The 27,234-nt window shown below is 44.8% G+C and overlaps 1 protein-coding gene across 3 annotated transcripts in view; it reads left to right on the forward strand.

Moving 5' to 3' along the window:
* The window catches only part of SPPL2B (signal peptide peptidase like 2B), a 157,300-nt gene that overhangs the window by 99,989 nt on the left and 30,077 nt on the right, over positions 1–27,234 (forward strand). For 2 of the 3 annotated variants that reach the window (XM_014599846.3, XM_014599847.3), the window contains exon 12: positions 5,492–5,591. In XM_014599846.3, the coding sequence (XP_014455332.2) occupies positions 5,492–5,591 (100 nt within the window). Of the gene's footprint in view, positions 1–5,491; positions 5,592–5,668; positions 5,684–27,234 lie in introns of all 3 variants that reach the window. The other variant, XM_059719606.1, reaches the window with a different exon arrangement.

Here is a 27,234-nt window from a genome sequence, read left to right on the forward strand (position 1 = left end):
CACAATAGTCCTGCATACATCAATGACTCTGTATACAGGTTGACTGACAGAGAGAGCTATTGTTAGCCCAGGGGTGTTCTGCAGACCAAGTGGGGTTTGAACAGACTGTCCTACCAAAATCAAATACTCCAAAATAATAAGTTAAAATAAATTTTAATAGGTGTTAATATTTAAATACGAATTGTATATGAATGATATGACAATATAGGGTCGGAGTGTCACTGTAACTCTGATGGTCCAGGAAGTGTGTACAAGAGGAAAGCTTTCAGGGCTGCTTATAGATGTGAAAAAAAAAAAAGAAAAACCAGTGCTTTACTTTCAGCTCGGTTTGCCCCCACACCAAGCACAGTGCATGCCCAGAAAGAGGCATCACATTAGTTTGACTCAGCTTGACCAACATCTATATAGATCGCACACTTCAGTGGAGCTTTTTGGCACTTTTATCTAATAGCTGATTGAAGCGCCAAAAAGCCTCACTGAAGCACCCAGTCTGTACAGATGCTGGGTCAGACTAATGTTCTTGCTCTTCCAGTAAAGCACTGGTGTTTTTTAACATCTGGCAATGCCCCAGATTACCTGAGGAAGGGCACTTGAAGCCAGAAAGCTTGTCCAAAAGCTCTCCCAACTATACAGTACTCCAATGAACAATATCACAAAAAATCCTTGCCTCTCATACAGTATGGGTAAAGCATATCAAACAAAATAATCTAATATTCAGAATTGACCAACTTTTAAATATTTAAAATAAAAAAGTATTAATCTTAAATGTACTAAGTGCCAAAATCTTAGAAGTCTCACATAGGGAGCGAACCTATTAGGGAAAACAACTTCTTACCTAGGTTTAAAAATGAAGTTTTAAAGAAGGACTAATTTTGGTTCATCTGCAGATAGGCCGTTCAGCAAGAACCATAGTTCAAGGTTGATGACCAAAGATTCTGAGGTGAATCTGGATTTTTATACTTGATTTCTTGGCTCAGTTTCAAAAGTTTGCTAAATAAGGCAAGAAAATATAAAAATGTACCTAATAATTTATATCATCATTGATATTAATATGCCTAATTTTGTCCTTTTTTAAAATTATGGCTTGCCCTAAACCAGATTTAATTGGTATAAAACTACTAAATATATTCTAAGGATGGAAGTAGATATCACTTTTGTGCCTTCATAAAAAATGTTAAGGTGGCACAAAGTGAAAACAAACAGACATCCATATGTTCTGTGGCACCACCAATGGTCAAATGTGTGGCTGCAACAGAAGGTAGTAGCAAATTGGGCTGCTATATTGCATTCCCATGTTGTGTTTGCTTATGGCAGAAGGGCCTGGGCAGTGTGAAGCTGCTGGTGTTTTCCAGCCTTCCTGGAGCAGAGGCTCCTCAGGCTTGAGGAGACCTGCACACACCAGGAATTCCTGGTTAGGACCAACCCCCTTAAGCTTTTGGAGTACTTGCCTCCAGAGACAGATCTGTGTAAGTGGGAAAAGTCAAGGCACCTGCTAAAAGCCTTCCCAAATGAAAGTCTTCTAGTGCATCTGAAAGACAACCAGGCTTGTTCTCTGATGGGCCTCAAGTAGGAAGGAGTTTAAAAGCTATGGGGTGACTGGCAAGAGTAACCTCCCACGTAGTTTTGCCATATGAACTTGGCACACACATAGAATTTGCAGAAGGTTGTTCTTGGCTGATCTTAGGGATCACAGTTGAACACGAGGGAGAAGATAGTCCCTTAAGTATATAGGAATCTCTGTTCTTCTAAGGGCTTTATCGGTCAAAATCAGCACCTTGAATTGTGCACAGAAAATTGTTGAAGTCAGTGCAAACTGTGGAGCACTGAAGTAATGTCCTCCTGGTCACCTGCCACAGTCAGAAAGTGAGCCGCTGCCTTCTGCACCAGCTGCAGCTTCTGAACTGTCTTCAAGGACAGCCCCAGGTAGAACACATTGTAACAAGGTTACAAAAGCATGAATGATAATGGCCAGACCCAAACCCGAATCTGGCTTTCTCATCAGATGGATTTGGTGAATGGTGCTCCTAGCCATTGCAGCAGCTTGGAAATTCAAGTGCAGTAAAAGGATCCAGCAGTTCCCTCAGGCTGGGAATATAAGTGACAAGGAGAAGCTGAACCCTTCATTGATAAATGTTTCTATCCTCTCCCAAGTTATGAGGTCTGGCAGCCACCATTACTTTTGTCTTGTCTGGTTTCAATTTCACTTAGTTTACCTGCATGCAGTTCCCAACTGGAGCTAGGCACTAGGTAAGGGTTGAGACTGCATGGCCTAGGTCAAATGAAGAAGAAAAACAGAACTGGGTTTCACCAGCCTATTAAAGGCATCTCACTCCAGGTCTTTGCATTATCACATCCAGTTACCTCACATACATATTGAACCAGAGGGGCAAGAAGATGGAATCCTTGGGGACCCACGGAGAGGTCCTGAAGCAATGATAAGCACTCGCCCATCACTGCCCTTTGGAACCTTTCTACAAGGAGAAAATGGAACCAACTAAGAACAGTCCCACAAATAAATGCATTATTAGTACCTCATGGTCAACTGTATCAAAGGCCACTGAAGAATCTAACAGGGTTATTGGAGTACAGTTTCCCATGTCGATCTCCAGGTAAAGTGTATCAACCAGGAGCACAAACACAGTTTCCTTAATATACCAAGAATGAAAGACAGAATGATGGGGGTTTGGGAATCTGATACCATCCAGATGCTCCTAGAAGTGGCATGGAACCACCTATTCAGTTACATTTCCCAAAAAGAGAAGATTGGAAGTGGAATTGGAAATAGCTAGATGGGAAGTCACCATCACAAGATTTCTTTTTCCCCTCTGAGTCACAGCCCAACAATTGCAGACTTAAGAATGGTTGGCACCTTGCTTCCCAAAGGGAGGCATTGATAACCCCTTCTAGCAGTGGCCCCAACCTCCCCCCATCTGGCTTTTACAAGCTAGAATAGGTATAGATCCACTTCACAACTGGATACATGTTTCCCCTTCAACCTAAATACATGCTCTGCATCAGTGAGCCACAACAATTAAATTGATCCACATAGGACAGAGAAAAACAGGCTTCCTCTACCCTGAATTCAGATTTTGTAGATAAACTGGTAGCCCCAAGACATGCTGGATATGAACACTCTTGTCTGCAAAGTAGTCACAAACTCATCACAACAGGGTTGTAGTTGACTCCATTTCCAGGCAGAGATAACTCAGATTTACCTGTCCATTCACCACTTTGAACAGTTCCACTGGGTGGCACTTTGCAGAAGCAGTGGCAGTGGAGAGGAGCTTCTTTGCTTTTGCCACTGCCATGGCATAGTCCTTTAAAAGTGATCAGTGCTGCAGTCAGCTAACTTTGGCATAGTTCATGAGCCACCTGGGTTCAAAGCACCAACCTTCCTGCTTTAACTGCCTTATCACCTCTATATACCATGGGGATCTGTGCCACTGCAGGGGTAAGAATGGACACCTGGGTGTAATTGTGTCTATGAACCAGGTCATTATACAAAATGGTAGAATATTAACAACATTGTTGTCAAGGTCAGTGAAAAAAGAGAGTCTCCCCCCAGAGAGTTCTTGAATCCCACTAGCTCCAGCAGTCTCTGTGGGCAGGCCAACCGAACTGGTCTACTCAAACGGGCCTCAGCAGACAGGGATTTCCATCTTTGGAAGGTTAATGGTCCAACCATGACAGTATACTCTTATTGTTCAGAATCCCTGTTTCTAAGAAGGTATAAAATGTTAATTCCAACTTGTGTCCTGCCTCACATACCAGTCCAGTTATTACCTGGGAAAACAGCACGAGTGTCACAGAGATCATGAAGTCTTGCTTCAGCCAACCTTGGTGTGCATGGTGAAGTCACCCAAGCCATTAAGACTGGGTTTTCTTAACACCACTTCCAAGACCAGCTTGGCTAGTTTAGTCATCGAATCCATGGTGCAGTAGGGTGGTTGATACTCCAACAGAATCCCCAATCCATCCCCAGCATCAAACACGAGGTAGCCATGCTCCATGTTGGGCAAGTTAGGCAGTAGATACCTTTTATAGGGTAGATTTTTGTACAGACCATTGCTACTCTGCCTCCTTTCAGACCTCCAAACTTAGGCTGATGCTGCAAAAAGTACCCAGCTGGCACCACACCTGACATACAGTTTGGTGGTTAAAGTGTTGTCCTGGGAAGTAAAAATGTCCTAGTTCAAACCCCATCTGGGTGAAGGGAACCAGAACCTTGAACCTCCAGCTTCCCAGGTGAATGCTCTGGCCACTGAGCGATGGGAGAAGAGGGATGTATGTACACACACCCCCACCCACCCTATGGGATGAGAGAGGGATATTTACACACAAGCACACACACACTGAGGTATAAGACAAAAGAGGGTTGTGTGTGGGTACACCCAGGCTGAGCCATGGGACAAAAGAGGCATACACATATGCGCTCAGCTGTGGGACAAAGTGGGAATGTGTGTACATACATGCGCACGTGAGCGTGCATGCACTGCTGTATGGGACAAAAGAGGGATGCATACACAAACACAGCTTTTCTATTTCTGAGGTTAATTCCAGTAGTTACAAGTTCTGGGGGCTATGGCTGCTATTGCATATGCTCTGGTTTACACATTAATGTAGCTGTCCAATATGCAGGGCCATGTTTCTAGAATTTAAATACCCCTGGATATGTGACTACCATAAAAGACAATTTAGATGACCAGGAAAGAATAAACTGCCACCCTTATACTGTGTACTTTCTGTGTAGTTGGCTTTTATGTTTTAAATTGTAAGCATTTCAGTGGAAAGAAATTAATTTGCTCTGTTTGTCGAGACTAAAATATGGGTAGGCGTGAATTAAAAACAGACAAAAAGACCCTGAATATGGGTAGGTGTGATTAAAAACAGACAAAAAGATACTGGGTACTTCAGCTGGAGGCTCTCCTTTTAAACATGCCAAAGTGAAGAAATTTTCTTTTAATGCTGTTATTAATCTTGTCCTATTCTGCTTCTGCTTTGTAGTTCATAGGGTACTTAAGATCACCAGCTGTTCCAGAACATCTGAAAATACCTTTGCAAAAATAAAAAAAAAAATTAAGATACAACAGGAACCTTTAGTCAGTCATTATGTGGCTGTCAGCATGGCCATTGGGCATTTCTAAATGAGTTTATCAACTTACCTAAACATCAGTGACTTCTCTTAACTAACGCAGGAATTTGCCTGTCTTATGTAAAATTAAGTTGGATTAAATGTAGAATAACTTGTGATTTTTTGCCACACTAAAAACCTTAGTTTTGTACTGGTATTCAGCTGTTCTGGGTCAGTGCCATACAGCGGTTAAATATATTTCATTAGTGGTCAGTAGAATGAAAAGTAATGCTCATACAAATCCATTCAAGCGTTGGCATACTTATATAATAGATCTAGGAATGACAAGAGGGGCTTGCGCACTATACAGTAAATACATAAGTGAAATTCTTTATAAAGCATGTCTCTCTTGCTTTCAAGCTCCCAATGGTCCTGAAAGTTCCAAGACTGAACTCTTCACCCTTGGCTCTTTGTGATAGGCCTTTCTCACTCCTAGGATTTGGAGACATCTTAGTTCCAGGTATTTCTGTTTCTGTTTACCAGACACCAAGATATAAAAGAAAAAGTTCTGATTGACCTGTCCCCTTTCTCTCCCAGCTTCCAATTCAAGTGGTAAGTTTGAAATGACCCTTCCTTATCTGGTGTATTTATTAACACAACATTGTTTCCTCTAGTTTTGCCCTGTTTCCTTTTCACAATAGGAGAATTGCATGAAAACAACATATATTAATTTGGTGCTATGTTTGAGACTTCCATAGGGAGAGCAGTTAAGGAATTTAAAGGAATGAAGGTGACGGTGGTTGGCCATCCTTATATTTATCTCATCTAATGAAGTTGTATGTTTTCATAACCATATATTCTGCTAAACTCTTAGCTTTTGTGGTATTTGATTGCATTGGGTCCCATGGGGTAATTTTGTTTGTTTGTTTTGTTTTGTTTTTTTCCTAATCTTTCATGAGTTCTAAATTTGTCTTTTTTCAATGTAATTGGTTTGCATTTTCTTTGGTTTGGAATTAATCCAAAAGACTCTTTAAAATTTCACCAAAACTTGCATGTTTGAAAAAAAAATACCCTGGAAGAATTTTTTTATACAAATAACTATATTCTGCTGTTGATGAGTTGCCTCAAGACTGATTTCTTCTTTTCTTGACCTTTTTGAGAACCAAGTACTAAATGGAGTTTCATGAAAATTTACACAAAAAGTGTTAGCATTTAATGAAAAAAAGTTTGTATTCACGCAAGAGATCCTGCTGTTGGATATTTTGATCATAAATTAGGTATCTTTTGAGGGTTTTTGGATTGACAAAAGCATTAGTTAATGCCAACTAATCTATAATTATTAAGATACAAGCTATAAATTACTGCTATATACGCTAATATAGAAATCTAAATACATGTAAAGGATATAAGTTATGTACGGTTGCTCTTGGCATATGCACAGTTGCTGTTGGTATAAATATTGAATTAATGAAGCTTTTACATTATGGACTGTCTTTTGTAACTAAAGGGTGTGTATTTAGGGTATGGATGGATATAACATTTAAAGCACTTTAAGTAGTTTAAAAGCATACACTTTTAATAACAGTGATGATACACAGTGTGGTAGCACTACAATTTGACCCAAACTGTATTGAAAACAACTCTGAATGAAATAGGGATAATTTTGAAGTGCTTCAGGTTACGTTGTTCTCCTTGCTAAAGTGTAATTGATTAGTCAAGCAGCATCCCACAGTGCTTTGCTTCACCATCCTTCCTCCTCAGTGACCCCTCTGTGGCACACTCCCAGTTCTACTACTCTGGAGTCACTGACCCTGCATGTAACATTTGAAAAGCTTAAGTGAGAAGCAAGCCGTTGCCAGTATTTGCTGGACCGCTCACTCACCTACCACTACAATGATTGGTTGGTACCACAGAATGTCTGATGTCAGTGAAACAGTCCACTAACTGAAGGCAAGCCAAAGTCCTCTACTTTCTCTCCAGCTGGGGCACAGAGTCCCTGAGAAGGAACCAGTAAAACCAGGCTGTTTACAAATGAATTGTGGTGGAGATGGCAACTCTTGGAAACAATCTGGACTTGCATCATTACCAGACAAAGACAAAGGTCCTAAAAGCCCATTATAAGAACATTTGGGATACTAACTGGGTTTTGGCTGCCCAGCAAGTGATGTACTTATGCTATGAGGAGCTATCTCTGATCGTCACTGGGAATCCTGTTTCATCACTAACCATGGAGTGAACCCAGAGCTGTCTAACAGCTGTAATGGCAGAGACCAGGAAGAGGCTCTAGCCCTAAGCACTTCCTGCTGTTTGGGACCTCAAAGCAGGAAATGTATCAGCCACTGGGGAAAGACAGGTCAGATGACGCAGACATTGAAGAGGAGCACCCAGCTTCCTTTTCCTCAATCTTCCAGTGCCAAGGATTTAGCCAGTTGGAGGGCATTCCTGAACTGTTGGACACCAGGCCTACTGGTGAGTATCAGAATATCTACGCATTGGCAACATCATTCAGAATCCTTACAAGGTGGGGAAGAGGGCTCCTGTATTCCACCCATTAAAAGATGGTGAGAAGATGGCTTTGAGGGCATTCATGGAATTTGGGGGTGCAGCTCACAGGGTTTTATTATTTGGGGGGTTGAATATCATTTACATTAATACTCAGTTGCATCGCTCCTTTACAAGGTTAAGATGGCCCAACCCCATCCCTACTTCTTGGGCAGGGAGCCAGCTGAAGCTCAGCTCTCCCCATTCATGCCCTGCCCACATTTAACAGTTATTTGCCCCCCTCCTCAATCCTTACATACACCTGATGTACTTTCAAGACTTGGGAAAGTGATGGGTCATTCCATCCATTGCTCATCATTAGATATCCTAATGCAAGGAGGAGTTACAGGCATGGGAGCAGAACTGCTCCTTCTCTCTTTCCTGCAGCATGAAACAAATGCCAGCCAGTATCATCTCCAAACCTCCCCATCATTTGTTTATTAGATGCCCCCCATGCAGAGAGAATTTAAATGCAGCCATGAAAGTGGGACTATTCCTTCCCCAGCATGGATTGACATAAGCAAAACCCTACCTCTGTTCCCTCTCATCTGAGCCCCTACTCTCCAAGCAGAGGGTCACAGGACTTGTATAATTTCCCCAGGCAACAATGCTACCAGGGTTCAAAGTCGGACAGGCATTTAGAAAAACAGTGTTTTTATGCTGAAGCAGTATGTTCCTCTTCTCTCATATTCGTAGAGTGCAGAAATAACCAACAGACTTAAGACTTTTCATGCATGCATTCCAGAATAAAAATCTTCAAAAAAAATCCATCACATAGAACAATTCTTCAGCAAAACTGCAAGCTGCACCCCTCTTCTCTTAAACACAAGTGGCCAATTTAACCAGGGAAACTCCCCAAGAAGCAAGGTTTACAGTACAAAGATCCAACTAGTTAGTCAAAAGTCAACTTTCTTTCCATGTAGTTTGTGTGATATGATCAACTTTCTAAACAAGCCCTGAAAGTGGTAGACTGTAGATTGAACAGGTCAGGCTCCACACAGGCCTATACATGGTATAAGAACTTCAGAAAGTGATGGCAAGCAACAGAACTTCCCAAATGCAGTGAGGGAAGCCTTGGGGAAGAGGAAACTTCAGGAAGCGGTAGGCAACCAAGTGCAAAATGTTCAAGATTCAGCAAGAAACCCTTTCAACTTGGACATAGATGTGGAGTACAGAAAGCATTCTTTCTCCTTCAAATGCAGCCTGAAATAACTTAGGTCAGTGGTTTTCAGCCTGTGGTCCATTGAGCCCTGGAGGTCCACAGACTGTCTTAGGGGTTTGTGAAAGATGACTATGATCGATCAAAAGTATGTGAATATCCACACTTACAGTTCAAAGGGGTCCGCACCTCCATTCAAATTTTTTTAGGGGTCCTCACATGAAAACCACTGATTTTGAGAAAGCTGGCTCACTCCAGGAAAACGTTTAAGTGCATTATTCGTACCCAATTTTGAAGCATGATGTACTAGTACTTAAGAGGTATTTATGCAAATCTGGATGACCTTGGAGGAGGAAGTGTAGATTAGCTGGCACCTTATAAACTAACAAAATAAGCTTTTTTTAAGCAGCAGCTTTATCAGGTTCTATGAAGGGACTGCAGGAAGAAGAGCTTCTACATAAAGTAGACTTACAAAGAGTAAGGAGGGAAAGTAAAAAAGGAGGAAGTGCTGGTTGAGGCAGCGTGGGCAGAAGAGAGCAAAACAAAGCAGTTAACCCATTGAGGGCCATAGGAGTTATAAAAGCTGATCCAGCTCATGGGAATAAGAATCCATAGTTGTGGTTTAGACCAGGGCTGTCCAACTTCAGCGCAACCAGGGCCTGTACATTGCAGGGGCTGCATGTTATGGGTGCTGCATGCCTTTTGGGGTCCCCACCAGCAACTGCCATATGAACCTGTAGCAGATCTAGGACCCCAGGAGCATCTTTGCCCCCTTGTGGCCCTGCAGCCCCTGCTTTACTCTGGCTCTCTAGATATCTCCCCTTCCTCTCGCCTGCCATGCCTTGCTTGAATTAGTCAAACTTGGTAAAGGGAGGCTGCCCCAGGAACCCAGCATGGCTTCTCACCCACTGTCAGTCAGTGCATTAAGGCACTCTGCAGTTTAATGGCCTCCAACCTCCCCTACAGCCATGCCTATGCCTTGCAGATGTTACTCATTACTCATCTCGCTGGGCCTTGGCCTCAGTCCAATATTATGCCTCTTCAGGCCTCTAGGTCTTTACTGAGTTCACTGCATTTTGGGGCCCCGTGTCTTACCTAGACTCTGTGCTCTGGCCCATGTCACTCCCATCTTGGCCTCAGGCCAGCCTGGTCCTGATGGTGACTTGCCATATCTCAGATCTCTCTCCTTAAAGACCCAGACTCATTCCCCACAATCTCTGATCTCTGCCTCTCACTGGCTCAGGATTCACCCACCAAAGTCTGGTCCTACCTCTCACGGGCTTGGGCTTTGCTCCTGTAAGACTCAGGTCTCGCCCCCTTACAAACTCAGGATTTTCCCCCTTCTGCAGTCCTTACAGACTTACAGGTTCAGGATTCATTCCTCAAGGGCTCTGGTTGGATTTGCCTGTAAGTGGTTCAGATCTTGCCCCCTTATGGGTTTAGTCTTCACTCCTCAAGGGGCTCTGGTCTCACTCCTCCTGGGTTCAGGCTTCCCCTTTCCCAGCATCCTCCAAGCTGAGCCTGGAGCCTAACCCCATGCTGAGTTTAAAAGCAATCATGTGCCCCTTGGGCATATCTGGGATCTCCAGCTTCCCGTGTTAGTCCCTCCAGTCTAACTTATAACAAAGGTATAAGCCCATTGGCTATAATGCACACTATAAGCACCCAGGCTGAATACCAAAACTGAGCTATTTACCAGCCTTCAGTTCATTCCTTCCAGTCCCCAGGGCAAGTGGATCCCAGTCAGTCCCCCTCCGCTCAGTATAGAGCTCTTTCCCTGGCAGCCTGCAGAACCTGACTGAGTCCCAGGCTCTCCTTGACCTAATATACTCCCTAAGCCTTGCCCCTTTGGGTCACGTGTCTTCCTAGGTCAGCTGTTAGGTGTATTCCACTAGGTTTACTGGCTGACCTAACTGCTGTGGCTGTGTTTTTCTTCCCTAAGCTGGGCTCTGGCCTGTTGTAGTACTGCTGTGCCACTAGCACTGCAGTAGGCACTTACAGCCTATTAGTCCCCCATGACTTGTCCTTTGCAGCCCCTGGCAGGCAGCTCCCTTCACCCAAGACTTTCTGCAGCTCTTCTCCCCTTAAAAGTATCAGGAAGTCTCTGGCTCCCTGTTACAAACCCCAGGTTGCAGCACAAGCCCTTCTCTTCCTGTCAGAAGTGCAAAGCGCTTACCAAGCCCCGTCTAGCTATGCTGCCCTGCTCCAGAGACCCCAGTTACTGCCACATCAGCCTGAGCAATGCAGGGAATGGAAGTTGGGTAGGAACCTGTGGGCTGCCCATTAACCCTTTGCAATCTGGATGCAACCTGTTGATCACCATTTGGACAGCCTTGGTTTAGACAGTACAATCCAATTTGTGGATGATTTTTTGTTCTGCAATTTCCAACTGAAGATGGCTTTTAAATTTTCATTATCTAAGAACAGCTACTTGGAAGTCAGTGATGGAAAGTCCAGGGATGTTAAAGCATTCTGCCACAAGCTTATGTGTCTTTCTGGAATTGATGTCAAATTGGGGTCCCATCATTCTTTCACATAGGTATCCCTGTCTGTCCAAGGTAGACAGCAGAGGGCACTGTTAGCAGGTAGATAGCATATTTGACATTAGTAAAGGAGCAAATCTTAGATGTTAGACCACAACATCAACAGACCAGATAAAATGGATTATATGTTGATGAGCGGACACAGCTGGCATCTGGGTCCAGAGTAAGATCTGGTGCCTTGGTGAGAATAAGTGTTATGTGGTCTATTGCTGGAGAGATGCCATTTGAGATTGACAGGCTGCCTGTAAGCCAGAGCAGGTTTGTCCCTCAAGGCTACTTTGAAATGGTCATCGTTTTCCATAAGGGGCTGGAGGTCATTAATGATTAGCCTAAGGTTTTCAAGCTGGGAATTCGGAGTGAAAACAAGAGGGTTCTGTTGTGCTTGTTTTAGGATTGGTATTGTAGCAGCTTGGACCAGGAACTGACCCTGTCTCTGTTCATTTGAGTGACAACAGTTTTGGAATTCTATTGTAAGTATCTGTGCTCCAGTTCCTTAAGGTGTGCATCCTTGTCAGTGGGAGGTCCTTTGTCCCAGTGCTTCTCACCATTTTTGGACTCGAAGCACCTCTCCATATTGGGTAAATTGAGTGGCACCCAATATCAAAAACTATTTTATGTATTACAGTGTTTACTTCCTTGCTGAGAGACCTCTCAGTGGAGGTGGCGACTCATCTAGGCAGGGACAAACCTGAGCCTGCACTTATCTGCTTAATTTATCTGTATATCTATTCATAGCTCATAGCATTCCAGGGTGCCCTGGCACCCTGGTTGAGAATCTGCTTTATCCTACTGAAGGCTAGGCTCTGCTGTTAGTCCTATCCAAGAAATTTCAATCTCTTACAATATAAACAGTACAAACCAAAATTGTCCATCCTCTCCAGACTTTAGGAGAAGTGCCACTTTCCACTCTGGTTTTGCCCAGTACGACATCCTGGTTTCTCCTTTTTGCAAGTTCCTTTACAGCCTGCCTCCTTCTGCTCTCTCCTCTGGACTTTAAGCCTCCAGTGGGAGACTTCCTTAACAGAATGTCCCATAGCTGAATCCTTAAGAGGGCTGGCTAGCCCGTCTTAAAAGGAAAAACCACTCAGTTATATATCTCCCCTCCCCAAGTGTGGAGTTTGAGACCCACTCATCTGAATTTAGGCTCCCACTGCTGGGCACAGGGGGCGTGTGCACCCGGATCTGCACACGGGACGAGGGTGGGCTGCCACTGTGGGCTGGAGCCAGGGCTGTGCCGAGCTCACCCCGGCAGGGGCTGGGCTGGGCTGGGCTGGGCTGGGCTGGGCTGCACTCGGGGTGGGCGACAGTGGGAGCGCTGGGAGGGGGGCTGCGGGGGGAGGCTGTAGCCACCACAATTCACCATGGCCCCGCTCCCAGTGCCACCGCCCACCCAACCCTGCCCAGCCCCTGCCGGGACGAGCTCGGCACAGCCCACCTTCATCCCGTGTGCAGATCCAGGGGTATACGCCCCCTGTGCCCTCCTGGGGTGCATGGAACAGCAGGAGCCGCCCCACACCCCTGAACAAACCACGCACAGCTCCTTCCCACGCCCCACCCCTTCTGTGCAGTGCCTGCTTCTGCCCCAGCCCCACTCCCTCCCTCATTGCAGGGGCCTCAGTCTGCCCCCCTACCCTGCACCTGGTCCCTTCCTTCACAACAGATGTACTAGCCAGACCTGGCTGCTTGCTACACTACCAGACTGCGCTGCTGACTGCCTGTGTGGTCAGCTGTGACTGTGTATATGCACGAGGCATTGATCAGCAACGTTATCAGCCACATCAGCCAAAAACAGCCAATTGCTGATACTGTCAATTTTCCTTATATTGGTGTCAGTCTGATACGGGACCAATGTATTGGTGCCCCTCTAAGTCAGACTGTTCCATTCGCTTGAAGATCACTTTGCTTTGATCACTTCCATATCCAGCATATTCTATTATTTCCTTTCTCAGTTTCCCATAATTTCTCTGGTACTCTGGAGAGCCCTTTTTGGACTGGGCACCCTGGTTTCAATACAATATGATAACTGACAGGGTAGTTCTCCCAGGTTTGGTCACGAACACTTCTGGATTATCTCCAGTAGGGTCCTTGTTTCCACTTGCTGTGTTTTGGACAGGTTCTGCCCCAAAGGCAGTTGTACTGACTGGAAGTCAAACCTTTTCTTGCACATTTCCATATTTTCTGTCAAACAGTTGAGCCAGTAAGTGTTTCTCGGACTCTCCATGGTTTCAGGAGATTTATGTAGTCTATCTGGGACCTACATCACTTCCTCAGCAGGTGCACTTCAGAATTTACCTCCCCAACTCATCTTACCACCTCAGAGGGCCCCACCCATTTGGCTAATGGTGTGCTTTCTAAATGAGGGCAGTAACAGTAGGACCTAGTCCCTTGATTGATATATCAGTTGTGCATATTCTGATTGTAATGTTGTGATTGGGACTGTTTGCACAATTCAGAGGTTCTCTTGGCTGAATTCCCTCTCAAAATCCAACCATTCCAATAGCTGGAGAACATACTGCACTACATTTTGAGATCTCACCCTGTCTGCCAGGCCTCCTGAAGGAGGTCTAATATAACATGAGATTCTCCCCCTTACAGCAGTTCAAAAGGTAAAAACACCATTGATGATTAGGAAAACTCCTGGATCACAAATAACAAATAGGGTAGAAGAACATCCCATTTCTTGGGTTCTCCTGTCACCTAACTTGCTTAAAGTTTGATTAAATATTTCCGCCAATCCATCTGTCTGTGTGGAGTAGAGGCTCTCACAGGTGGACTTTTAAAGGTCCCTGTAACAGGGTTGCCTGTCCCTTTAAGAAGGGGCTGCAAGTCTTGTTGAGTAGTTACAGGTATGGCGAGACTCCTGGTAAGAGTCTCCTATGACCCCTGCTGATTTCCTACCCTTTGGGCAGGGGGCTGGACTCGATGATCTCCCGAGGTCCCTTCCAGCCCTAATGTCCATGAAATCTATGAAGGCAGTGGCTCACTGGGAGCTTAAACACTCCAGAGAGAAGAGCATCAGAGCAGCAAATGGTGAGGGAGCTCTTGTGAACCAGCGGCAAGCAGTGGGCTGAACCACGTGTTATGTGAAAGGTCCAGACTGCTATGCTAAGACCAGAGCCACAGCAGTCCCCTCCCAGTCAACAGGGAGGGGACAGAGAGCAGGAGAACAGGGTTTCATTTTCTTGGTCTTTTTTTTTTTTTAAGATTGTTTCATTGTTTTTGGACTGGCTGATTAGCTCTTCAGGGAGCAAAAGCCCACAGGCAAGGTCTATACTGCTGCTAGTGATCAGGACAAACACAACGCCCTGAACTATTAGTATATCCTATGGGAAACCTATGCATGAAAATATTTTCAGCATTTCTGTAGCCACTGTTTGGGCCAAAGTGCTACGAATAGCTACGGCCTCCAGATAGTGGGTCCCGTAAATCCACTAGGACTAGAATGGAGCCACTGGTGCTTTGTTCCAAGGGCCCCACCAGTCACTGCCTGAGCATAAAATCATGGCCTTCCCTTACAGGTACTACCCCTCTGTCAGGTTGGCTGCCCAAGGTGTTTTCCCTAGGGCCACCTAGGTCACATTGTACCCCAACATCTTTACCAGAGCTTTTACTAGGTGTTGCCCCTGCTGAAACTGCTTCTCTTCTGATCCATCAGTATTTCATAAAATTATAGAAAACGAGGGTTAGAAGGGACCTCAGGAGGTCACCTGGTCCAACCCCCTGCTCAAAGGAGAACCACCACCAACTATATCATCCCAGCCAAGGTTTTGACTAGCTGGGGCTTAAAAACCACCAAGGATAAAGATTCCATAGCTTCTCTGGGTAACCAGTGCCAGTGTTTTACTACCCTCCTAGTGAGAAAATTCTTCCTAATATCTAACCTAAACTTCCCTTGCTACAACTTGACTGCTGTTACATGTTCTGTGATCTGCTGTCACTGAGCAGTCTAGCTCCATCCTCTTTTGAACCCCCCTTCAGGTAGTTGAAGGCTGCTATTAAATCCTCTCTCAGTCTTCTCTTCTCCAGACTAAATAAACCCAGTTCCCTCATTCTGCCCTTAGAAGTTGTGTGCCCCAGCCCCCCCTAACCATTTTTGTTACCCTCCTCTAGACTGTCCAATTTGTCTACATCCTTTCTGTATTGGGGGCCCAAAACTGAGCACAGTACTCCAGATGTGGCCTCACCAGTGCCAGATAGAAGGGAAGAATCACTTCCTTTGATCTGCTGGCAACACATCTACCAATGCAGCCCAGTATGCCGTTACCTTCTTTGTAACTAGGACACGCTGTTGGTTCATATTCAGCTTATTGTCCACTGTAACTCCCAGGTCCTTTTCTACAGAGCTGCTGCTTTGCCAGTCAGCCCCCAGCCTGTTCCAGTGCATGGGATTGTTCTGTCCTAAGTTCAGGACTTGCACTTGTCCTTTTTAAACCTCATGAGCTTCCTTTTGATCCAGTCCTCCCATCTGTCAAGGTCTTTCTAAATCCTAAACCTACCCTCCAGCATATCCATTACTCCCCACAGCTTGGTGTCATCTGCAAACTTGCTGAGGGTGCATTTCATCCCATCTTCCAGGTCTCTGATGAAGATATGGAACAAAACTGGTCCAAGACTGATCCCTGGGGCACTCTGCTTGAGAGCTGCCAACTAGACATTGAGCCCATCGACTACTACCCTCTGAGCCTGATGATCCAGCCAGTTTTCCATCTACCTTACAGTCCATTCATCCAACCCTTACTTCCTTAGCTTGCTTGCAACAATGTTGTGGGAAACCATATCAAAAGCCTGGCTAAAATCAAGATATATCATGTCCACTGCTCTCTTCATATCCACTGAGCCGGTCATCTCGTCATAGAAGGCAATCAGGTTGGTCAAGCATGACTTGCCCTTGGTGATTCCATGCTGACAGTTCCTAATCACCTTCTTCTCTTCCAAGTGCTTCCAAATTATTTGAGGACTTGTTTCATGATTTTTCCAGGGGCTGAGGCAAGGTAGACCAGTGTGTAGTTCCCTAGATCCTCCTCCTTCCCTTTCTTAAAGATGGGCACTGTATTTGCCTTTTGCCAACCATCCAGAACTTCTATGAATTTTCAAAGATGATGGCCAGCGGCTCTGTAATCACATCAGCCTTTACACCCTCAGGTGCATCCCATCTGGCCCCATAGACTTCTACACTTCCAGCTCTTCTAGATAGTCCCTAACCTGTTCTTTCACTGCTGTTGGCTGCTCACATTCTCCCCAAACTGTGCTGCTAGGTGCAGTAGTCTGGGAGCTGACCTTGCCTGTGAAGACTGAGATGAAAAAGGCATTGAGCACTTCAGCCTTTTCCATATCATGTCTCTTCCCATTTTAGTAAAGGACCCTGATCTTCCTCTTGTTGCTGACATAGAAACCCTTCTCGTTACCCTTCACGTCCCTTACTAGCTGCAACTCCAGTTATGCTTTAGCCTTCCTGCTTTCATCCCTCAGTGATGCTCTTGTATCTCTCTTTTGTTGTTTTTCCACTTTTTGTCAGCTTTCTGTCCAATCGGGAAACTTCTTCTAGCGGTTTGGAGAAAGCCTCATCAGCCTCGTCCTCCTGATGTGGTAGTGTATAACAGACACCAACCACAGCATCACCCTTGTTGCTCTCCCCTCTGACTATAGCCCAGAAAATTTGAACAGGCCACTTCCAGTTTCATACTGGAGCTTTGAGCAATCATGTGACTCTTTTACATAAAGCACAGCTGCTCCTCCTCATCTCCCCTACCTGTTCTTCCTGAACAGTTTGTTCCCATCCATGACAGTGCTCCAGTCATGCGAACTATCCCACCCAGTCTCTGTTATTCCAATCACATAATTCATAGATGCTAGGGTCAGAAGGGACCTCAATAGATCATCAAGTCCGACCCCCTGCATAGGCAGGAAAGAGTGCTGGGTTCAGATGACCCCAGCTAGATGCTTATCTAACCTCCTCTTGAAGACCCCCAGGGTAGGGGAGAGCACCACCTCCCTTGGGAGCCCATTCCAGACCTTGGCCACTCTAACTGTGAAGAAGTTCTTCCTAATGTCTAGTCTAAATCTGCTCTCTGCTAGCTTGTGGCCATTATTTCTTGTAACCCCCGGGGGCACCTTGGTGAATAAAACCTCACCTATTCCCTTCTGCGCCCCCATGATGAACTTATAGGCAGCCACAAGGTCGCCTCTCAACCTTCTCTTGCGGAGGCTGAAGAGGTCCAGTTTCTCTAGTCTCTCCCCATAGGGCTTGGCCCACAAGCCCTTAACCATATGAGTGGCCCTTCTCTGGACCCTCTCTAGGTTATCCACATCCCTCTTGAAGTGCGGCGCCCAGAATTGCACGCAGTACTCCAACTGCGGTCTGACCAGCGCCCGATAGAGGGAAAGTATCACCTCCTTGGATCTGTTCGTCATGCATCTGCTGATGCACGATAAAGTGCCATTAGCTTTTCTGATTCTTGGACTGTGGGAGGACTTCCAACTCTTCCTGCTTGTTTCCCAGGCTCCATACATTCATGTACAAACACCTGAAGTAACTAGCCAATTGCCCTACTTTCTGAGGAAGAATTAGAAAGCCTCCCCTGCTGCTTGGTCTTCCTCCAGATCCCCCACTTCCCCACTTACCTCAGGGCTTTCATCTTCATCCCCCGGTGAAACTAGTTTAAAGACCTCCACATTAGGTTAGCCATCCTGCCTCTGACGATGCTCTTCTCTCTCCTTCAGCAAATGGATCCTGTCTCTTCCTAGTGATCCTTCTTCTTTGAACAATATCCTATGGTCGAAGAAGCCAAAGCCCTGCTGGTGACACGATCTGCACAGCCATGCATTGATCTGCATCTGCAGATCTGACTGATAGGGGCTGAGGTCCAAACAACCCTGGGTCAAACAGGAATATTTCATCTAGTCAGCTTTCTAGGGGCCCATGATCATCCCGGTCCTTCCTACTTTTTTCTGTAAGATAGTTATCTAGTCATTGGACCCCGGTTCTGGCCCATCAGCACTGGCAGTTATTTCTACTGTCTGGCCACCAAATGTCAGTTTTACTTTTGTGGGGTTACAAAGTCTGACATCCCCATTGATGCAGGTCCCATATACACTCTACTATCGTCAGCTGGTCAGGGTCCACAAACTAGTCTTGGATAAATGTTTGCTCAGAACCTGAATCCACCAAACCTAGGACCTGGGTATCCCCTATTTTAAGTGGCATCCCATAGCCCCTCTGCCCTGGGCTCTGTGTCTGAACCACAGATATCTAGGTCTGCGTGTATCTGTAGTCCGTTAGGCAATCTTTATGGCAGTGACCTGTTTTTTTTATAAGTAAAGCCAACAGGGATGTCCCCTTTTTCTCTCACTAGTGATGCATCCCAGAGGGATTCTTTTCAGTTATTGAATTGTTAGCCCCGTGTTGCTGTGTGCACCCTTGCCTCCGCAGGGATCAGAGCAGCGTTCTGGGACCTGAAGTAAAACCTGTCCAAAAGACCTAGTCACAGAATGTCCTCCTGTTTTGGGGTTTGGGTTCTTCAGTCCAGCAGAGTATTTTCTGCATTCCAGTTTGGCCTCTAGCAAGTTTTCAGTTGGTGAACTACCTCATTGATAGTGCCACGTGGGAAATATTTGGCAAAATTGCTCCAAGGTTGTTATTTATCTCGGTGACTGAGCAGAACTCCAGTTTAAGCAGTATGTGTGGCCACATCCCCTTCTGCCAGGTGGCACATGAGCAATCTTCACTGCACATATGCCACACTGCCAAAGTTGGTGTGGCCATACCCCTATCACCACAATCCTGAATCCTGGCTCTGCCCCTGTGTCTGTTGATCAGAGCGGGGGTTGCTTCTGATGGTAAATTTGGCCAGGTATGAAGTTGTTTGAAGGCCAGGGGGATATTGTTGAGAATATTTCTCTCGAGGTCTGGTGTTTTTTGAGGGTAAGGGTGCACTGATGACATGGATAAGGAAATCACTCAAAGGAAGTTAATGATAGACGATGAGCATATCTCACTGGAGAGTGGTTACTGGTGGGATCAGTCTTGGGACCCTGTCCTATATGATTTGTTATCAGTAACATGGATACTGTCAATGTGACCTCATGAAATTTGTGGCTGACATTATCCTGGGAGGTATTGTTAATAAATAAGAGGACTGAATTATTATCCAGAAAGATTTAGATCACTGATTCTCAAACCAGGGTGCTGCAAGATCCTTTAAGGGTGCAGTAGGATGCTGCTCAATATTAGCACTGTTAGGTATGCAAACACCTACATATGATTTACAAGGTAAACCCAGAGATTTCACCTCGGAATCTGTAGGAACTCCAAAATGTTTTGCATGTTTTGCAACAGAATTGCTCTATTATTTTTCCATAATCAAAAGAATGAGTGAAAACTAAGAGCTGGTATTTTCTGAGGGGTGCCTGAAGTCTAACAATGGGTGTCTTAAGTCTAAAAAGGTTAAGAACCACTCATTTAGAAAAACTTGTGGAATGGAGCATTAAAAATTGAATTAAATATAAAAAGTATGAAGTGCAGAGTCCTACAATTAGGAACCAATAACAAGGGCTTCAACGAAATGGTGAATGTAATATAGACTAGAGACATCTGAGGAAGAGGCAGCATGAGTTTATTACTTGATTTCAGGATGGCTATGTTATCACTGCAAAGCATCTGTGAAAAGACGCATCCCAAGATTGCATTTATTAGGTTCTATGCCAGTGATTCTCAACCAGGGTGCCCTCAAATCTTTTGAAAGGTGCCCCAGGGTGTGAGGAGATAAGCAGATAAGTGCAGGCTTAGGCTTGTCCCTGCCTAGTGAGTCTCTCATCCCCACTGCCCAGGCACTCTACAAGAAGGTAATCGCTTTAATTATATACGTTAAATTTTGAAATTGTTTGCCACTCAATCCATAAAAGTTATGGAGGGGTATCTTGAGTCCAAAAAGGTTGAGAACCGCTCGTCTATGCAGTGGAAACAAGGAAGTATTAGGACCTCTGTATGCAGCGTTGGTGAGACCCCGTTTATAATGCCGTGTGCATTTCTGGAATTCTGAGGACAACTAACATGGGCTCATAGGAGCCAAAGGGCTGGAAGAAGCCTCATGAGGTCATCTAGTACAGCCTGCTGCTAAAAACAGGATCATACCTGACTAAACCATCCCAGCAAGGGTCTGTCAAACATGCTCTTAAATATTTCCAGGGTGGAGAGTTCACAACTTCCTAGGTAACCTATTCCAATGCTCAACGACCCTCATAGTCAGAAAGTTCTTTCTGATTTCCAACCTGAATTTCCTCTGCTGTAGCTTGATGTTATCGCTCCTAGTTCTGTCCCCTGTGGCTATAGAGAAATTTGAAGACTGCTATCAAATCCTCTCTCCAGCTTTTCTTCTCCAGACTAAATAACCCTATCTCTTTCAGCCTTTCCTCATAAGTCATGCTTCCCAGACCTCTAATCATTTTTGTTGCTCTCCACTGGACTCTTTTTTAATCTACCCACATCCTTCGTGAAGTGTGGTGCCCAATAGAGCAGAAGAATCGCTTCTCTTGATTTTTAAGTGCCAGTCCTGTTGATACGGCCCAGTAAGCTGTTGACCTTTTTTTTTTTTTTTTTATAACTAAAGCACACAGCTCTCATTCAGTTTATGATCTGTTGTAATCTCTGGGTCCTTCTCTGCACTACCGCAACCTAGCTAGTCATTCCCCAGTCTATATTTGTGCATGCAGTTATTCCTTCACAAATGCAAGACTTCGCACTTTTCCTTGTTGAATTTCATTTGGTTGATTGCGGACCATTTTTCTGGTGTAAACAGGTAATTCTGGATCCTAGCCATACCCTTCAGACTTCTCCGCAACTCTACCCAACTTGGTGTAATCCATAAATTTTCTAAGCATACACTCAATTCCATTGTCCAAATCAGTAATAAAGATGTTGAACCAGACCCAGACCCTTGAGGCATTCCATTTGATACCTCTTCTCAACTTGGACATTGAGCCTTTGACTACTTATTGAGCATGATGATCCAACCAGTTATGTATCTACTTTACAGTGCTTTTATTGTGTCTGTGTTTCCATAGTTTGCTAATAAGAATGTCATGGGAGGCAGCATCAAAAGCCTTGCTAAAGTCAAGGTATATCACATCCACTACTGTCCCCGCATCCACCAAGCCTGTCACCTTTTCATAGAAGGAAATCTAGTTGTCAGGCATAACTTGCTCTTGGTAAATCCATGCTGGCTGTTCATGATCACCTTGTTCTCCCATGAGGGCTTTACAGAACATTCCTTGAGGACCTGCTCCATGATCTCTCCAGATTTCGAGGTCAGACTGACTGGTTTTTAATTCCTTGGTTCTCCTCTTCCTTTTCTTAAAGATGAACACGATGTTTGTCCTCTTCCTATCATCTAGGACCTCACCTAGCCTCCATGACTTTTCAAAGGGGATAGTCAATTGCTCTGAAATTACCTCAGCCAGTTCCTTCAGTACCTTAGGGTTCATCCCATCAGGCCCTGTTGACTTTAAAATATTTAGCTGATATAAGTAATCCCAACCTGTTCCTCTGTTACTCTAGGCTGGTCTCCTTCCCTATCTTTGCTGTGTTGCCAACTGCACTCATCATCTGGTAGCTACCTGTATTTGGGAAGACTGAGGTAAAAAATGTGTTAACTACTTCAGCCTTCCCTGCATCATCTGTAACTAAATTGCTTTCTGCATTTCATAAGAGCCCTATGATTTCTTTGGTCTTCCTTTTACCCTTGCCATACATGTAGAGTCCCTTATTTGTCTTTTATGTTGCTTGACAGCTGCATCTTTAATTGTGCCTTGGCCTTCCTAATTTTCTCCCTGCCTGCCTATGTGATACTCTTATACTCTCTCAAGTAATGTGACCAGTTTTCCACTTTTTATGAGATTCCTTTCTGAGTTTCACCTCATTGAAGAGATTGTGGTCTAGCCAGGCTGGTCTCCTGTTGCACTTCCCATTCTTTCATCAGATCAGGATAGCTTCTCCTGTACCCTTCAAAGGGCCTCCTTTAAAGTACAGCCAGATCTCCTGGACTCCTTCATGCTTGAAACTTACCTCCCAGGGGATCCTGCCCACCTGTTTCCTAGGTATGTTAAACTCTTGGTTTTTTGGTTTGTTTTTTTGAAGTCTAGTGTCTATTCTGCTGCTTTCCTTTCCTACCTCCCCTTAGGATCTTGAACTTTGTTATTTTGTGATGACTGTTATCCTTGTTACTTGCCATCTTCACATTCTCAACCAATTCCTCCCTGTTTGTGAGCAGCAAGTCTAGAAGAGCTTCCCTGCTAGTTTGCCTCTCTACCATCTGTCTCAAAAAGTTATCCCCAATATACTTCAAGAATTTTCAGGACTGCTTGTGGACTGCTGTGCTTCCCAGATGTCACTGTAATTAAAGTCCCCCATGAGAATCAGGTTCTGTGATTTGGAAACTTCTGTCAGTTATTTTAAAAAGACAGTGTCCACCTCTTCCTCCTGATTTGGTGGCCCTGCTTAAGAGAATCAAGACTTATGAAAGATGATTTAAAGGAGCTTGGCTTGTTTAGCACAGATGGCAGAGGATATGATTGCTGTTCACGAGCAAATTGGTGAAAAGAATATCAGGGAAGGAGAAGAGCTGTTTTAGGCAGAAATACGAGACCAGCAAAGGATCAGAAAGCTTCAAACTGGCTGCAGATGAATTTGGATCAGAAATTAGAAGATTTTTAAACGTCAAAAATAAAATTTTAGTATAGTCTTCCAAATAAGTAAGGGCAAAGAGCCTAAATTGCTTTAAGGTTCAAGTGGATACGCTTATAGGATGTATGGGATGATAGGATAGAGAGTTCCAGTTCATTAGTCAGTGTCTGTGATATGTAGAGTTATATGTTTGCAGGCCCTTGGTGAGGTATAAATGTAGCTCAGTGTATGGAAGGTGTTTTATAATTCCAAGTGTCAGAGCTTTTCCTGGGACTTTGCACTCCCCCCCTCTCCTCCGTCCCTCACTCCATGAATGTTACTGGCTTCTGAGACTGTTTTACCTTCCTCTGAAGTACTGGAATACTGGTCACAACTAAGACTCGTGGTTTTAGACTGAGGTGCACTGAAGCTCTTGACTATACTTAGAATATCTAGGGCTTTCCAGGTGAAGATCTTGTTCTTAAGGTAACACAGATCACTAAATTTGAGGTCATGAAGGCTTTTTTCCCTATCTCAGATTGACATGGACTGTAGGTGTTTTTGCCTTCCTATGTGGCACGGGTCATGGTCCTTTTCCTAAGATCTTCTGAGCGTATATCAGCCAACTACTTCCTCCTCATTGCAGTGGCTGGGCATTAGCAACACCCTTGTCTCCCCTGGTTTTACCTATAGTATGTTATCTAAAACACCAAGAATGCTGTATATTAGTGGTGCTCATCCTCCAGCTTGCAGGCCAAATCTGGCCTTGTAGGGCTGTGTCATCCAGCCCTTGGGGCTCCCCATAGGTCCAGAAATATGACGGTAGGGGAGCGCAGTGGCAGTGTTAATTGCCTTAGCTCTGAAAATGATTCTGAAAGCTATGGCAGTTAACAGTGCCACCAGTCCCATAGCAAGTGGGACTGTATTGGCACATGGGGTCAGTTTGTGGCCTAATCTGGTACATATGGCAGTTCACCAGCAGACTGACTCAGCGCATTAACCCCACACTGGATCCACCCATGGATTGACCCCACCCACAGGATCTGGCCCAAAGGTGTTGCTAATTCCCTGCCACTGCAGTGATGAGGAAGTAGTTGGCTGCTATACACTCAGAAGATCTTAGGCAAAGGACCATGACTCTGGCCTGGCCCCACTCATCCAACCCACAGGGCCAGAAGCTTGTGTACTGTGTTGTTCTGTGTTGTTAGGTGAGGGTTTGAAGTGGTGATATTAGGGTTTCCTTCAGTTAACAACTGCAAGCAAACACAGGATTCTGGACTTAATGGCCCAAGAGACCCCTTAAAATCCTGTGTTCCTATTTCCTAATTATTAAGTCAGACAAATGTTTCAAAAGAGCCTCTTTATTTATTCACCTTTCAGGAATGCCACCTACAGTTGTTGCTGTTCCTGTTTGTGTTCCAGCTGCTGAGGTTCCAAGGTCAAAGCCTGAGGCTAGAGCTCCGCAAGTAACCAAACTGAGATGGTGGAGAAAAAAAGAGCAAGAAGGAGAGATGCTGACACCTCTGGTAGCATCCTCAGAGAAGAGCTATGCTGGAGCCTGACATTAACAGATGAAGTACCATCAGGACCACTGTGCTGACCTGATCAGCTGTGAAGGATCTTCCAGACATGCCAAATGCCAAGCTCACTGGAGAGGTTGTGGACATGGCAAAGCAGACTATGCAGATGCTGATGGATAATTTCTGCTTGGAGAAGGGAAAAAGCAGTCTCTCGTAGCCATCCTCAGCTTCTAAGTCATGCTACATTTTGTACCCTATGACCAGACTTTCTTAGCCCAGAGCCAATGCTAAGCTTATTTACCTCAGACCTGAATGGGTTCCCCTTGGCATCAGGCCTACACACTCAAGAAGAGTTACTCATGCCTCTTCCCCTCCTCTGCCTAGCCCCCATGCTATCCCTTCTAGTCTCACATCTTTGTCTTGCATCCAAACTTTTTCCTTCTGCAGCCCTGACCATTATATGAACAGACCCTGATGACAGATCCATTATATGAACAGACCCTCCACTAGCACAGTCTTAACCACTGTCCCCCACCTGTATCTCTCAGATAGTTCCTCCCTATCTCTCCATTGGCCTTGTTGACTGTAAGTCCCCATAACTCCATGTTCCAGTATGGGAAGGAACTCTGTAGCACATTCCTACCAAAAGGACTAAGGGATGTTGGGGAGAGAACAGTTTTCTAGAACCTCACAAGGACATGGACAGTACTTGCTCAGGAAAAGCAGCATGTTATAGGACTTCCGTCTCTCCACCATATTCATACTATGTGTCAAGACATTGTTCCACCACTCTCCATCACTCTTAGACTGCCTACTTCCTTTCTCTCAGTTCACAAACTGCCACTACTCCCACTTGTTTCTACAATACAGTACTAAGTGTTTGGGTTTTTTATACTATTTCTTTGTTAAACTTTCTTCATATAAATAAACACATTTTATGTGAATCACATTACACAACACAAATTTTACACAGCTACTGTCTTCTTGCCTGCATCATCAGGGGCAGTGGGGTAGAGTTCCTGGAGACCTTGGTATTGTGGATCTTGCTTGATCAGCTGGTAATCATCTGTGAATTGATATCAGTGGCTCATGACACCCTGAAGTGTGGCTGATACTCCTTTGCAGTTTATTTACCTTTAGCCTAGGTGCACTTAGGCACAAGATGGCAATGTGCCTGCCATTAAGGGCCTTAATACAGTTTAGAAACCTTATAAAGGCAAATCCAGGTATGACCTCCTGTGGGTTAGAGAGTCTGAATAACCTTGTGCTAGTATGTGCTGGCTGGCATGGCAAACCTCCTGGATGGCTGATCCAAGCATAGATTATCCCATCCCCAAGTGTTTGGCAATAGAGTAGAGGTTACCAGGGGTTGCTAGCTTCCAAATGGCAATTGTCATCTGTTTCTCCGTGCTCGTGGGCACCCTCATGTTACTGGCTTGATTCTAGAGCAACACAGCAAACTCAACACTGATCTCTAAGATTACCACTGTGCATTCTGAAGTTCTGCCACCATTCAGGTCCTTGTCATCACCATCCATTTCTTCAGCACTTCTGTCTCTGGAACAGAAGCAAGGTTTGACAGTATACAAGCAAGCCTCTTATGGAGCCTCTTATTTCTTCCTCCTCAAACACATAGGTCTCAAACTGTCCAAGCACAGAATATATCTCAGGAAGCATGTTTTCAGTGCCACAACAGTCGAGTCCTAAGCTGCCATGCTGCAGCATACCAGCTGGCAGAGGTGTTCAAACAGGGAAGAAAGCATGACCACTTGTGTGAAACCCCTCTGCTGTTAGGTGGATAGTAGAGCAAGTACTTCATGGTGCTGCTCATTCAAAGACTGGAGGAGATTGGCATCCATCCTCTGGTCACTCTGAGAATGCTATAGACATGTAACTGACCAGTTCTACTGACAATGTGATGATTATAGGAAGCACAGACCAGAAGCATGGGGGTCAAATAACCATAAGAATCTGCATTTTACACTCAGCTGTCTTCTGAAGTCTCTGGGAAATTGTGACCAAAAGGGAGACTAGCATTCCTGCCTACTAGCCCCCTACTTGTGAAGTAGCACAACTGCATGTGCTTCAGCAACGTTTGAATTAGTGTAGTGGGGAGAGTGTGCAACAGTATGCTACCTGTATGCCACAAAGTAAAAGTACTTCAAATAAAGATGGAATTTTGAAGTGCTTTATGTGTATATCTGTCCATACCTTTAGGGCACTATTTCAAAACTAAGGTGCATACATCAGTGGCAGCAATACATTGATTCAGAAGTTGCAGGTCTTTCCTCTGGGAAAAGTAGGCTGCAGGCTGGGATTCCTGTCCTTTTCCTTCCTCCTCTCCCTCTTCTGTGCTGTGAGGGTAAGATGCTTTACCTTGAAACAAGCTGCCACTTGGTTGAGGTTGCAGAACCATTGGAGTTAGTTGGCAGCGAGCTATTCCCATCTCTTGATGTTGACATCTGTTTTCTTAAGGCATGTCTTTAATGTGTCCCTGTAGCATTTCCTCTGGGCACCTCAAGATCTCAAGCTGTTGCTAAGCTGGAAGTAGAGCACTTGTTTTGGAAGTCAAGTCACACAGCATCTGGTCCAGCAGAGTTGGTGCTTGAGGATCACTGACTCAGTGCTGGTAAATATTGGTTTCAGCAAGGGTGCTGGTAGTTGTGTAGTGATCTTCCCTCTTGATGTGGAAGATTTTCCAGAGGCATTGTTGGCGATACCTGTCCAGGCTCTTGAGATGATGA

This window comes from Alligator mississippiensis, chromosome 16, assembly GCF_030867095.1.
Source record: "Alligator mississippiensis isolate rAllMis1 chromosome 16, rAllMis1, whole genome shotgun sequence".
Classification (NCBI taxonomy): domain Eukaryota; kingdom Metazoa; phylum Chordata; order Crocodylia; family Alligatoridae; genus Alligator; species Alligator mississippiensis.